General features: G+C 41.7%; 1 protein-coding gene across 1 annotated transcript in view; it reads right to left on the minus strand.

Moving 5' to 3' along the window:
* Nucleotides 1-5,280: 5,280 nt before the first annotated feature.
* Nucleotides 5,281-15,163, minus strand: part of AKNAD1 (AKNA domain containing 1) — a gene marked incomplete at both ends in the record, with an annotated part of 30,052 nt that continues 20,169 nt past the window's right edge. Inside the window, 5 exons of the mRNA XM_084242444.1 lie at nucleotides 5,281-5,421; nucleotides 6,108-6,237; nucleotides 7,321-7,399; nucleotides 10,149-10,463; nucleotides 13,133-13,230. Of these exons, the coding sequence (XP_084098570.1) occupies nucleotides 5,281-5,421; nucleotides 6,108-6,237; nucleotides 7,321-7,399; nucleotides 10,149-10,463; nucleotides 13,133-13,230 (763 nt within the window). The remainder of the gene's footprint in view (nucleotides 5,422-6,107; nucleotides 6,238-7,320; nucleotides 7,400-10,148; nucleotides 10,464-13,132; nucleotides 13,231-15,163) is intronic.

The raw sequence follows: 15,163 nt of genomic DNA on the forward strand, positions 1-15,163 counted from the left end.
ATTTCATTAGCCATGTTTAATAATTTAAATATTGCTGCTTTGTAGTTGATAAGAAATGTTAAAATGCTTTATAAAAGAAAATTTTTTCATCTTTGAACAGAATATATTAGAGACATGGGTAATTTTTTATTGTCACCTGTGTACATACTAATTACTTGTTAGATACTATCTAACAAAACCTATCCATCTTTTGCTGAAGTATGGTTTTCTTTCTCTGGTGGGGGGGGAGAGTGACTTTAAATGAAAAGATTATAAAAGTAAAAACTGTAAATGTCTATGTATGATAGAATGATTTCCTATAAGTACAATTTTTTTTAACTGAAATTGATTTTGTATAAAATAACTCAGTCATTTATAGAAATAGAATGATTTTACAGTGCTTGATAGAAGTGCCTTACCTAAATATTTCTAAAGAATACAGTTTTATATAGTTTTAAAATCATGTAAGTTTATATTAGAAAACCAAACGTAATTGTGAACATTCTAAGATAAAACATATAGTTAAAAAATTCTCTTTATATTTTGGTGAAACAGTGGGATGTTTAAAAGTGCTGAATCAGTGAGTTACAAAGAAGAAAAAAGATGTGCCAGTAATATCACATTCTGCCCGATTGACTTTAAAAAATAATATTTGTAGAAGGTTGGCTAATGTAAGGATAGGTCTACCTATGTGTCTGTTATACAAAGGGAACATCTTCATTTCTAATTTCTCCTTTTACTTGGCCTCATGGGGTCTGTCATGTGTCAGATAATTTTATATATCACTCATCTTTGGAGTTTTGCTTTTACAAATAATTCTGCATTGTTTGGGTGTATGTCTGCAAACTTAAACAAATATTTCTATAATTTGAATAAACTAATATGCAAATGTTCAGCAGTGACATAGCTGATCAAAGTTTTTGTGCATTTAAAATACTGGTAGATATTGCCATTTTAAATTTCTATGTAAATAAATCCATTACTTTTCCTTTATTGCTTCTGACTTTCATATTGTACTTAGAAATTCTTTTTTGCACCTAAGTTTATAAATTCAGCCACTCTTTCTTCCCAAACATTTTCATAAGTTCATTTAATTTTTTGCAGGTAATTCTTTCATCCATCTGAAATTGGTTTTAGTATGAAAATATATGCTAGATATTGTTTCTTAGTTCTTAGTATTATTTCCTATGCCTTTCTACCCCATACCATAGAAGTTGAAAGACTAAAAGTGAGGTTTTTCAGATTCAAAGGTAAGTAGAATTCTAAACAGTTTGCACTCTGCTAGCGATTTCCGTCTAGTCAAGATTTGGAAGGTAGAAAGGAGGCCATTGTCATCTGTGGTGTCTGTGCTGGTGGACAAGCAGACGTCTGCCCTCAAAAATTACTTGTAACAACCAGACTCCACACTTAGTGTCTGTCACCTGCTTCCTGGGTCTGAGGCAGTGTTGGATGGTGAGCGCAGTGATGGGTCACAGATGATGATGATGACCTTCAGTCTAAGAGCACAGTGGCTCCCCAACTCTGCCTTTTCCATGATTTTTAAGGATCTAAATCTCTATATTAAATCCTTTTCTGCTTGAAATTTCTAGAGGATTTAACACTTTATTTTGTAAGATAATATCCCTGCATAACTCAGTTCTGCCATAGGTTTTTTTTTTTTTTTTTTAATAGAGGCATGTTTTATTTATTTATTTATTTGTTTGTTTGTTTTGTTTATACATGCACTGGGTACAGTCAGAAGCGCGGGAGGGTGAGAGAATTCACCAGAGCCAGAGCGGGGAGCAGAGCAGGCAGAAGGACCGAAGTACACTGCTGAGGGGAGCAGCGGGCGGCAGGAGAGGTCTGCGCGCCATGCGGGACCCTCCTCCGGTGGCCGGGGAGCAGCCGGGGATCAAACCGGCGCCGCAGAGGCCGCGAGCAGCTTCGCAACCCAGCGCTCAACCGCTGCGCCACCGGGGGAGGCCCTCTGCCATAGGTTTTATACCCTTTGTGAATCCCATCAGGATTCAGACATAGTTCTTTTAAAATCAAAGGCACTAGAGGGCCTCCCTGGTGGCGCAGGGGTTAAGGTCAGTGCTATCAAGCAGCCACATAAGTTTGATCCCCAGCCAGGGAGCTGCCCTCTTTTTTCTTGCCCTCTGCTAGTGTATTTCAGTAGATCCACCTGTTCTGCTCCCCACTCTGTCTCTGGTGAATCCTCTCACACACACTCCACCCCCTACACCTCTGGCCTACACCCCAGTTCTTGTATGCATAAGTAAAAATAAATCTTGAAGGGGACCTCCCTGGTGGCGGAAGGGGTTAAATCGCAGCGCTATGAAGCAGCCACTGCAGCTTGGCCAGGAAACTAACCCACATGGCACAGCAGATCTCTCCTGTCTTGCCCTGCTGCTCCCTTCAGCAGGTGTATTTCAGTCAATCCACCTTCTCTGTTTCCCACTCTGTCCCTGGTGAATCCTCTCATCCCCACCGTGTACCCCTGGCCTGTACCCCAGCTCTTATATGCATAAATAAATAAATCTTTAAAAAAAAAAAAAACCTTTAGAAAAAAATAGACAAAATCAAAGGAACTAGAAATGTCTTCCTCCCACAGTAAAATTTGTACTACCAAAACATTTTGGATATTAAATGTAAATAAATGTTTGTGTTTAATATGAGTTAGGTCTATTTTAAATTATTAACAAGATTACCAATAGAAAATGACAAAAATTGAGTTTTATTTGCTATAATCTAATGGCTAACAAAAGTAGATAGCTAGAACTTTCTCTTAAAGAGGTAAAAGTGCTCTCCAAACAGTCCCACCTCATCCTGCTGTTATGCTTCTGGCAACCTCAGGCAGCAGAGCTTAGCCACTCATTGAAAGTAAATACAAAGAGGCCCCTGTGCTGTGGAAACTGCCCAGGGTTTATTTACAGCACCACTACCCTCAGCAAAAGCAACCCCTTGACTCAGCACTAGGGATACAATTACTTTTACTTAACAAACTTGTTTTTCTGGTTTATTATTGCAGCAGAAATAGAAGAGAAGTATATCAGAATTGACATGAAGTTGCATGAGAGGAGACAGCTAAATACTACAAAATCAGTAGGTAGAAAATTTTCCTTATGAACCAGAGCCTAGTACTTTTCCAGAATTCCTTGAGGACATTACCCTATTTTTTTTTTTTTTCTTGGATTAGGTATGTTGCAGTGATTCTTCATAATGATCCTCAGTCATCACGGAAATGTAAAATTACATTTAGGAGATGGTTTACTAAAGCAGAGATAGGCCATATTTTTTAATTATAATCATAAGTCTCTATAAAGGTTAATTTGAACAATCAGAAGCATTCATTTGCAGTAGATGCCTTTAACCTGGATTCCATGGATTTGCTCAGATTTCCATGAAATTTTAAAAGTTGTGTGAAAATCATGTGTGTTTGTATATCCCTTTTCCATGGGAGAGTGGAACATGGGGGAAGGAATCGCCATTACTTTGATCAGATTTCCAACGATGGTTGTACTCAAGAAAGATTAAGAATTAATGGTTCATATATTTTTGTTGAAGAACACGTCAAGTCAGAGAAGTGTGTAATTTTAAACTTGGGGACAGGATAGTGATTCTTGGCATACAAATCAGGTTGTGATTAAATTTAGATATGGGATGACTCTATAGCCTCTTTGCACATACAGTTAAGGCTTTTTTTTCCCCCCTTAACGTTACTACCTCAGGGCTTCACTATATTACGTATAGTACCTCAGAATAAAGTAGCCACAGAGTCTAGGATATCTTCAAAGCTGGTCTCTGCTTAATCTCTCCCAAAGTACCCTAAACCTATTTCTGAGACCCAAAGTTAAAAACAGCCCATTCTCCAGTCAGCTAGACAAACAGTAGTTGTCATTGTTGTTGTGGACATCAGGAAATTTTCAAAGTTAAAATGGGTTTCCCTCCCTTCTTAACAATTAGCAACGCTGGAGGGTGGGGGAAGGTAGGAGGGAACTATCTCGTCATTTGTTGAAAGGCACTAGGAGACCTCAGTGAGGAGGGCAAGAAGCAGTAACCCACTGCTTTGTCATTAGGAGCTCTTAAATCAGTCTTAAGCAACTCAGAATTTTGTTCTGGCATTCTACATGAAATCTCCCAATTTATTTAATCCCTGATAGGCAGTTGTAATCAATGTCTTCACTTTTGTCCCAAATTTCATTAATCTGGCACTATATTTCTTTTTTTTTTTAAAGGTTTATTTATTTATGCATAGAAGAACTGGGCAATAGGTGTGGGGGGTGGGAGGATTCACCAGAGACAGAGTGGGGAGCAAAACAGGCAGATTGACTGAGATACACTGCTGAGGGGAGCAGTGGGCGAGACAGGAGAGGTCCGCTGTGCCATGTGGGTAGCTCTCTGGCCCGGGATCAAACTCGCGCTGCAGTGGCTGCAGATAGCTTCATAGGTTGCATCTTTAACCCTTGCGCCACCAGGGAGGCCCCTCTAGCACTATATTTCTAACTTCACATTCTTTAAAGAAATAATTTAAAAGAGAAACATATCATAAAGTTTTCATACAGTACAGAGAATAAATGAAAGAGATAATCCTCCCTTCTTCCCCAAACTCCCAGTTTCATTCCTAGAGGTTCACTTAATATTTTAGTTTATCTTTCCAGAAAATACATATACCCTTTGAAAAACACAAATGAGGTCATGTTGTATACAGTTAAGCATCTTGTTTTTAGTCACTGTGTTGCAGATAAACCACCCCATTCTTTTCAGTGGCTGCAGAGTATTGTCTGTTGTTATTTCTGAATCATCACATCGGGCCCTTATATTAGTTCCACTTAGGGGCTCTTCCCATCAGTGCCCCTGTGGTCATCTCCTGCACTGTACTGATTTCCTTAGTGTGTGAGTTAAAAGTAAGTCCCTAGTAGTGGAATTGCTAGTCAGAGGGTCAGTCTTTCTAGAATTTGGAGAATTTGATAGATACCAACAAGGTCGCATCAATTTCTCCTTCCTCTAACAGTACATAAAAGTGCCTGCCCCACCACCATCAACACAGGGCCTTCAGGCTTTAGTTTTTACCACTCGAGTTAGTATATTGTTTTGATTTCTTTTATTAAGAGTTGTAAACACCATCGATTTATTTCAAATTAAACACTTAGGTTGATTTTGATTTTAAGAATTAGAGGCCCACTTGTTTTACATTTAAGCAGTTTGTCCCCTATTTCTTACATTTTTGGTGTTTTCCCTAGGAAGTTGTCTTTCTAAATAGTATAATAAGTAAAATACTTTTGGGGTAAGATTAAGTTGTTTTTTTTATTCTTGGTTGCCTTATGTCAATCTGGTATTTAGTCGATTCCTCCATCTCTTCACTTTGGCAAGATCTTCTGCAATAGATTTAATCATTTGATCAGTAGTTTCTTTCAAAGTGGTTGCAGTCCTGAGGGCATGATCCAAAGATGTGTTTAAAATCTACAGAGGAAAAGTCCACACATTTTAGCTACATGAATTTACTATTGTTTCTGTTAATTCAGTTTGTTCATTGTCAAACACTGCCAGGTGGAATTTTTGGAGTATTCTGTTTTCCATTCAGTCTATGTCTGTTTGTGAGGGTTGGTTTCCTAGGAGACCAGTCTGAGTTGGAATATATTTTTTAGAGAAAGGAACAGAAAAAAAGACAAACACGTGACTGATGAGCATGAATCAGAGGGTGAGGTCAGCAGCTTGCTGGGCCGTTCCCTGTTGCAGAGAGAAAGAGCTGTGAGAAAGAATAGCTCATGAGGGGAATGAGGGGGTGGTTACTGAAGGGAATTGAGAGCCATAGCCATGGAAAGGGCACACAGAGATTAAAAAAAAGATAAAATTTTAAAATAGCCTGGAATTAGAGTAACTGGTTTGAAAATAAACTTTGGTAGCTCTAACACCAGTGTCACTGGGTTAGACCAGGGAGCATATGGAAACAGTCTCCAGTGCCTTCAAACCTGGCCCAGGAATCCTGTAACCGAGGCACCACCCACCAAACACTTTCTGCAGGAAATTCCCTTGGAACCAATTTAGAAATAATAAACATGTGCTCAGGCTGTGTGAGCTGACATCAGCTTTCTATGGTCAAGACTAAACATGAGCTACAAGGATTCAAGAGTGTTCTAAGTCCTCACCTCAGATTCCATTTCTTCAGTACTGCTAACGCTGCATAAGGATTTGCCTCCAGAAATCCTGCCAGAATGGAAATGGGGTGAAGATGCAGCAAGATCTGAACTGTAGGCCATGAAAGCCTTAAGATTTTTTCTGGAAGGCAAAAGCACATTGATATTTATGTAAAGCACCATCCTCAGCTCTGTGGTTCAGTAATGGCTGTGGGGAGTGGGGCGGGGGGATTGGGGGAGATGCTTGCACGTTCTGTCTTTTGTATGTTCTGTCTTTTATAGCTCTCATTGTCCTATTGTTGCCATGACCACAGAGGGCGGGCTTTTTCCTCCTTTTCCATTGACACAGAAAGAGATAAGACTCCAAAGAGGTTTTTATTTAGTTTTCACTCTTTTGGGGGCAAACCACCTATTCTGCTTATTTATGAAACAAATACACACAAATCTGCACACTGCAGGCACCTTGAGTTCATGTGAACACCAGCGAGCTTACACAGCAAGGAGGCAGCAACAGAAAAACAAGTGCAGTACCTCTTCAAGCAGAAAGGCCCCCCCTAGACTACCAGACCGTAACTGTCACTCCATCACACTTTACGAAGCTACCATCATCTCACTTGGTTTATGGCTCTAGCCTCATATTTGGCATCTGTACTCCAACTTTTGACTCCATTCCCCCTCCCTTACTAGCTAGAGTGATATTTTAAAACACTGAACACTAAAAAAAAATTCAATGCCTTGATTTAAAACTGTTGGCTTCCAAATGTTTCTAAAAGTCTAAACACCTTCCTGCACACCCCAGGAAACTCTCGGACTGGAATGGTCTTCACTCTTAGCCCACATCTCCTTGCTAGAGTGTCTTCATACTTACCCTTTGGAGCTCAGTTTCCCTGAACTCTCAGGTTAGGAAATAGTACTCTATATACCCTCTTTTTGGCACTGACAAGGACTGACTGACTTCTCTACCAAAACAATGACAACCATGAAGCCAAGAACTGTATTTAACATTGTCACCATGTCCTCAGCACCTAGTATAACACCACGCCTTGACACTCAAATATTTGTTAAATGAAGTGTTAACCAGACTTAAGTTTGAATTTTGGCTCTGCTACTAATCATCTAGGTGATCTTGGGCAAATCATTAAATGCACAAAGCACACTGCAGGCCTCCAGCCAATGGGTAGCCATTTTTGTTAACCACTAATAATAATAATAAAATAATACTTACTTTCCTGGTATGGGATACTCATCTTGAGAGGATTTTGAATTGACTCTCCAGGAACAGATGCACTTTGTTTTTGAATAAGCTGAAAAAGGTTATCTATGATTAATATTAATAAGAAAATTAGGGGCCTCCCTGGTGGTGCAAGGGGTTAAGCACCGCACTATGAAGCAATTCGGAGTCTCTGCAGCATGAGTTCGATCCCCGGCCTGCCAGAGAGCAACCCACATGGCGCAGCAGACCTCTCATGGCTTGCCTGCTGCTCCCCTCAGCAGTGTACTTCGGTCAATCTGCCTGTTCTGTTCCCCACTCTGTCTCTGGTGAATCCTCTCACCCCCGTATCTCTGCCCTATACCCCAGCTCTTGTGTGTATAAATAAATAAATCTTTTTAAAAAATCAAATAAATCAACTTTTTTAAAAAAATAAGAAAATTAGGCCTCTAATATAGAAAACAACTTCCTGTCAAGTATTCTAAATTCAGGGGGGAAAAATTCAATTTTTTAAAGGAGCTTTATTAGCAGTCAAGAGACCTGGTGCTTGCTATGTAACCTGGCCTGCTTGTCTTGTCCAGGCTTCGCTACTTCATCTGCAAATGGAAGGGTAATATCTTCCAAGATATTACATGGACCCCAGGTGGATTCCTAAAGTCCTCTCCAGCTGTAGGAGCAAGGATCCTAAGGCGTTAGAAACTAAGTGATGTTAATAAGACAATCCAGAAAATAGAAACTAGACAGAGAAGACCATGTAGCAAAGTCACCATGGAAGACAAAGAGAAAGGCCTGGAAGGGAGGAAACAGAAGTCAGTGGCCAACAAATCCGCCTTCTCTGTGGCTGAGGCTCCCTTCCCCTCTTATCTCCTTTCCCCTCTTTCTCCTGTCTTTTCCTCTGCCTTCCCCTTTGTCTCCTTCCAGGTCTCCTGTCTTATTCACAGGGTTTTAATAGCCAGACTTCACTCCCATTTCATGAGAGGAATGGACGGGCTGTCCCTCAGACATGGAAGAGCAGCCGCCAGATAGTTGGAATTTGGTCCTGCTGAGCACACAGGCCTGAGCTGTGAACAGAGGCGCGGGTGAGTGCTGTCTCAGTCCTTTGCTAGACTCCAAATGCAAGTTTGGATTTAATTTGAACCACAGAAACTCAGAGTTGGAAAGGACTCTTAAGGCCCTTGAGTCTAGTTCTCGCGCAGTCTACACCCTGGCAAAGCAGTCCCTCCCAGCCTGCAGGTGGGGCTCCTGGCCACCCGCCACAGAGCTCTTCCCTTTCTGTCCTAGTTGCTGGTAATTTTTTTTTTAACATTGAGCAAAAGATGCCTCCCTGTCACTTCTTCCCTCGTGGCCACTATACGTTTACTAATGAAGTTCAGAATCACATTGCAGATGAACATTGCAGATGACTCAGTCGAATTCCTCATTCATTCATTGGAATAACAGGTGTCACAGCTATCGACCCAAAGACCAAGGAGACAGTAAATAAATCTGCCTGGTTGCTTCTGCATTGTCCTAGCCATTCTTTATTCTTGGATATTGGCAACTGTGAATGAAACATTTCTCCTGGTGCCCTGTCCCCAAAGAGGGAGAGAATGAACTCTGAAGGTATGAACTCTCCCCCAGAGAACCAGGTATGACTGTTGTTCAGAGGCAAAAACAATGGACATTTCCTTCCTTCTGCTCACCCCTTAGTACACTCTCACTTTGCTTTAGCATTTATCACATTTTGCCATAACTGATTTGGGGATGAGTTCCTTTCTCTCAATAGACCGTAAATTCCTTGGGAGGGAGGAGTCATGTCTTATTAATCTTTATAGATGTTTGTGGGATTTATAGCTTTTCCAGACAGCAAAATTTTGCATTGAAGAGACTGCTATGATGATTAAATAGTATAAAAACAGTCTGTTTCTTTACATGCCGATATTTAGGAGGGATATAGTTAAAGCCATAATAGTGGCAATTGTTCAACCCATCATTTGTTCAGCAAATAATTATGAATTGTTACCAGATTGCACTATATAGCACTTCATAACCTTCAGGGTGCTTTATTTTTTAAAATCACTTTGGTTGTTTTTAAGATTTTACTTTTGTGTAGAAGAATTGCGGTATAGGGCCTCCCCTGGTGGCGCAGGCAGTTGACTGCCACTCTGTGAAGCTGTCCACAGCCTCTGCAGCACGGGTTCGATCCTGGCTGGTCAGCAAGGATTCCACATGGTGCGGCAGACCTCTCCTGTCACACCCGCTGCTCCCCTCAGCAGTGTATTTCGTCAGTCTGCCTGTTCTGTTCCCCGCTCTGTCTCTGGTGAGTCCTCTCACCCTCGCACACATCTGGCCTGTACCCTGACTCTTGTATAAATAAATAAATAAATCTTAAAAAAAAAAAAAGAATTGAGGTGTAGGCTAGAGGTGCAGGGGTTGAAAGGATTCACCAGAGACATAGTGGGGAGCAGAACAGCAGATCTACTGAAATACACTGCTGAGGGGAGCGGCGGGTGAGACAGGAGAGATCTGCTGTACCATGTGAGGTCCCTGGCCAGGGTTTGGACTCTAGCTGCTGCAGGCAGAGGGCCTTAACGGTGGTCATGCTGAGGCTTAACCCCTACATCACCAGGGAGGCCCACCTTCAGAGTGCTTCATTGTTGGGATTTTATATGCACCAGCTCGGCCTCACCTGTCCACATAGAGGTCTGGATGCAGAAGCATCAGGTGGGTGCTGGGTGCCTGGGGAGCACACTGGAGAGGTCGGGGGCTCCCCAAAATGAAGCAGTGGCCATTGTGTGTGGGTCTCCCACACCTGAAAGACTACATTGTTTACAAAAGTGGAAGCATGCCGAAGAGGTACTTACACCGTGAAGAGTTTTTATTTTCATTTAAAAAGCAGAGCTGGACAAAGGCACATCTTTCACTGTGATTTGAATAATTGTGTTCTGGGGTGTTGTATCTATAAACAAATTCTAACAAGAAAAGAGTAAAATCACAACTCGTTGCCTGGGAGCAACAGCTGTCCCCTCTTTCCCAGCTCTCCCAGTGACTCTCACCATGAGATGGTTCTCTGTCGCAGACTCTCCCGGCACGAGGAACCTTCATGCCACAGTCCTCATGTGTGTTGCTCTGCAGTCCAGGGCCAGAAGCAGAATGGCAGCTGTGTCCCATATCAGAACCTGGAAAAGCCCAAGTTATGAAAAAGAAGTATGATCATTATAGTCATGCGATGTAGTGTGAACAAGAGAGCCTGAACTGGACAAGGTTTGCATTAGCCACCTAAATGCTCAGCTTGCCCAGCTGTGCCATCAAGCTGAGTAACAAGGCGGGGTTGCTAGCATACGGATGACATTTGGGACTTCCTCCTGACAAGTAAGAGATGTGATAAGTAACAGTTCTGATAAAGTCTCAAGAATTTTCTGGCATACCTCTAGCATAGAGTTGCTTAGCACAAGGCTGCTGAATGAATTGATCTGTAAGGATTAGCCCATGAATTATCAGACAAGCTTGCATCTGTAGTTATCTTTTTCCAGGTTTGTTCTGATACATTCATGTTATTTTCTCAGACACTGTTGTGGCCAGGAGCTTGTCTTATGTTGACAAAGCAATTGGAAGATTTTTTTTCTCTATATCAAATTCATAAGCCCACTTGAGAATCTGAATATAGCTGTGCCCTCATCAGCCACGGAGAGGCTGACAATTGAGAGCACCTGGGCCTGGTGTGGACCCAGAGCTTGGTAGCAGGCTGTGGGTAGCGGAGCTCTCAGGTAAGGCCAGCGCATGGGGGCCCAGCCTGCCCGGGGAGTGCATCAGGTGTGGGTGTCCAATATTTTGGTTTCAGGTGAGATGAGACTAGGGGACAAAGCTGCTGCCAGTGCTACTGGCTCATAATCACACTCATTTTTAACATTTTTCAAGATGCAAATCACAAATGGAAAAAACTCTAGGAAGGTTTTCCTTCTTTCCCAAACCTCACTGTGTTGATGATCATTGAATGCCTTTTCGATCCTGAATCTGGGCACATTACAGAGGATATCTCCTGGGAAGGTTGTGCTGTACGATGGAAAGGGCATGTTCCATTGTACATGGGATGTGATAATTGGAAGTATATTTACAAATTCTTTGACCTATTCTTCCAAAGGTAAAGTTTAATTCCTCTTTCCCTGAGGAAGAATGGGCTAGATTTGGTGACTTCTAACAATTAAGTGACGGTGGTGGTGTACACCTTCTAAAGCTAGGTCCCAAAGGACATTGAAGCTTCCTTCTTGGATCACTTGCTCCGGGGAAGCTGGCTTATTGGACAGATCCACTTGTCAAGGAACAGAAACCTAACAGTGCTCATGTGAGGGAACCACCTTGGAAGGAGATTGTCCAGTCCAGTCGGGCTTTCACATGATTGATCTTGATTGCAGCCTTACCACCAGAGGCCTCCATTTCCTTAGCTATAAAATAAAGATAATTCCCACCTTACATATATACACTATTTTAACAGTTCTCAAATTTTTTATTTCAGACCCCTTTTATACTCCTAAAATCAGAGGCCCTAAAGAGCTTGTGTTTACAGTTTATACCTACCATATGTTGTAAAATGTGCCATATTATATACCTCAGGTGAAAAACCTCCCCCTGCATTGTAGAAGAGCTATGGTTCACCTTCCAGGCAGCTGAAGATGGATTGGCAGGTAGGTACATTTCAAGTTATATTTGCCTGTTTGGAATCATTTGGATTTTCCTAAAATTGAACAAGCAGTCCTGAGACTTGTTTTGTAGAATTTTAAACTGAGGCAATAAAAACAAATAAGTCATTTAAAAACAACAAAAATAAATCCATCTTATATTATTAATACATAGGGTATTTTATATTTTGGCATGCATCTTGAATATCTGGCTAATTTAATTAGGCAGAAGCTGGATTTCATAACTGCTTCTCCATTCATTCAATTGCAGTATTGGCCTTACAAAGATATATTACTGGAAAACAGGATATCATGACCCCAGGAAAGGGTCTCAGACCCCCTATGGGGCCCTCTTGAGTCTACTTTGCAAACCTTGGATCTGTTACTGCAACAGTAACAGAGTAACACTCACTATAGTAAGTGTTCAATCAATAAGTCTGATTATGATTATTGGGAAAGTGTCATCTATGGAGAAGAAATAGAACTAAATGTGACATAGCATACCCAGTTGAAGGGAAAGCTCTTGGCTAACCAGCTGGGTGACATGAGCCTTGTTACCTCTCTGGCCCCAGTTTCCCCTGTGTGAACTTAGGCTCAGTCACCCAAGTGGCCCAACCACTGGTGAATTTCATGCTCAGGAGCTGCCTGAGCAGTTAGGCCTCAGCCCCACCTCTTCCTCATCCAGGGCAGTTCTGCCAGGGGATTTTTTTTTCTGTTTATCTTCAGACAAAGGCTGCTATAACCAAAAGTCACTGCATTCCATACATGGTGCTCTCTAAGTCTCCTCCCAGCTCTTTCTTTGCTTCTATGAAATGTGTGTAGACAAGTCCATACAACTTACCCGTGGCCAATAAGTTTAGCAAGTGCAGGTTGTGGGTCATGTGGGAAGCTGATGACATAGAAATGAGACCACCTAATGACCCAGCCCATGGAGCCCTGTGATTCAGCCAGAAATATGCCAGCGCTTTCCCTCTACTTGACCACATCTTGTTTAAATCTAGTCATTCATTAATTTCTTTATATTTTGCACACACACAAAAACATAACATGCAACAGCCTAGTCGAGGCAGTGTTGTTGGGAGTGGCAGATGGCAAGCTGGCCTCTGTGAGCAGACCCTGTGGAGAGGGACACAGAAGAGTGGGCACTGAGACCCTCGGACCCCTCCACTTACTGAGAACGGAAGCCGGGTGCAGTGCCCTCTCTTGCATGGCAATGAGAGACCTTCCACAGTTGCTGCTTCTGTGGCCTTTTTCCTCCATGCTTTGCTGCCTAAAAAGAGGCACATAAGACCCCATAAACTTTTAGTGCACTTAATCTAACAGAGCTCTTGAAAGTCAGTAAAGCTGAAATTTAATGTCTTTTATCAGCACCTGGAGCAAGGCAGCCGCATATCCGCCTCAACACAGGGCCCCTCAGCCTGCCTGGCTGAGAGCTTCCCTGAGGGAACTGCACCAGCATCATTTGACCTGGTAAGAATTTTTATACTCTAAGAGTAAATCTGTTTTGTTACCAGGGGTACTATCTAATTATCATGCACACATACATAATATAGACATTTGAAGTATGGAATTATGAAACTTGGGAGTTTTTTCCTGTCTCAAAATCAGTTCTTATCAGGGAAAGAATCTTTCTCTCTCTCTCTCTCTCTCTCTCTCTCTCTCTCTCTCTCTCTCTCTCTCCCCCCCTCCCCCGCTCCCTTCCCCCCTCCCCCCACCTGCCAACTGGGTCATATGTGGCTATGGCTCTGTAAGTACAAAGCAAAAGTATCCAAAAAGCCCAGAGTGGATTATGTCCTGTCTTATGTATGTCTTTGGAAGCATGGAGGGTTCATTTTAGCTGTGTAAGGCCACCAGGGGGCATCAGAAAGAAACTACTAGAATTGTCATTTACCAAGATGCTTCCATTTACCAGTCTGTAATTTCAGCCTTACTTCTTTACAGAAATTCTAACGCTGCCAAAGAAATTATAATCAATAACAGTTTTTAGCAAAGATCTCATACAGACCCTTGGAGGCCATCGCAGCCCTAGGGAAAGTTGCTCATTCTCAGTGTGGAAGGCGCTGTGCCCGTGTCATCCTGGACTGACTCTGCAGGAACAAAATGATTCCTGCCATGGGGATGAGCCTGAGCGTGTGCCTGGCACATTGCAGGCACATCCCACTGTGCCCAGCCAGTTGCCAGCAGGGTTTGTGGGGTCGGGGTTTGAGAAGTGAGGCGCTTTCCCTCCTCTGGAAAAACATGCTCTCCGCCTGAGTCACATATTTTCCCACACCTCATTTTCCGTCTCCACCCTCCTCCTCCAGGGCATTTGAACATCTGCTCTCCAAAGTGGAAAACTTGGATCTGTCTCAAGTGATTTCAGTCCAACACATAACTTTCTTTTTCTGCCTCTTTTAAACTTCTTGGAGTGCCAAAGTCTTCTTGCCAAACATAATGGCTATCTGCTATATTTTAACAAGACAATGGAGCTAAAGTATACTCTTCAGTCCAAAGTTTTCCATCAGAAATAACACAAAGGAGTAAGTATTTTATATGCGGGATACATATTATTTATCTGCATGTATATAATACTTTGCCAATATCCTGGAACAGTATGTACTTAAGCAAGCTTCATAAAGAACACACCCTGAGAGATACCTAATCTAAGAGTAGAGAGTATATAATCCTCCATTCAATTAGTTCCTTAGGGGTTATGTATTTTACTAAGATTTTAATTTATAACTCATGAAAAGTTCCTCATCACTCCTCAGTAGCAGATTTACTGTTAGATCTCATTTTATGCTTGGTTCTTCCATCTTCTCCATCATAAAAGAGTATATTTAGACTGAAACATCACAGTCCTCATCTTGGTACTTAAGTGGTTCTATAAGGTCTAGACTAGGAATCTGGAAGAGAACCATTTAAACCTTTAATGTTTAAATCAAAATTTTCTTTGTCAAATTTTTAAATTATACTTAATAAAACCTTAAATATTCAAAATCTAGATTTTTAATTCACCAAGTAAACATACTAGGTCTGGGGTGATTTGGGAAGGAGGCATCATTAGTGTCCCTTATGTTTAAAGGAGCTGATCGATGGGCATGTTGTGTAAAGCCATGTTCCACCCCAGATGACACAGTCATTTTTAGCACAAACACCTGTTTCTTTGTGAAGAGACGGAAATGCAATAGAACACGATGACAAGCGCCCATTCCTGCAGGAAA

Source organism: Talpa europaea (genome assembly GCF_964194135.1).
Source record: "Talpa europaea genome assembly, chromosome: 9".
NCBI classification, from domain to species: domain Eukaryota; kingdom Metazoa; phylum Chordata; class Mammalia; order Eulipotyphla; family Talpidae; genus Talpa; species Talpa europaea.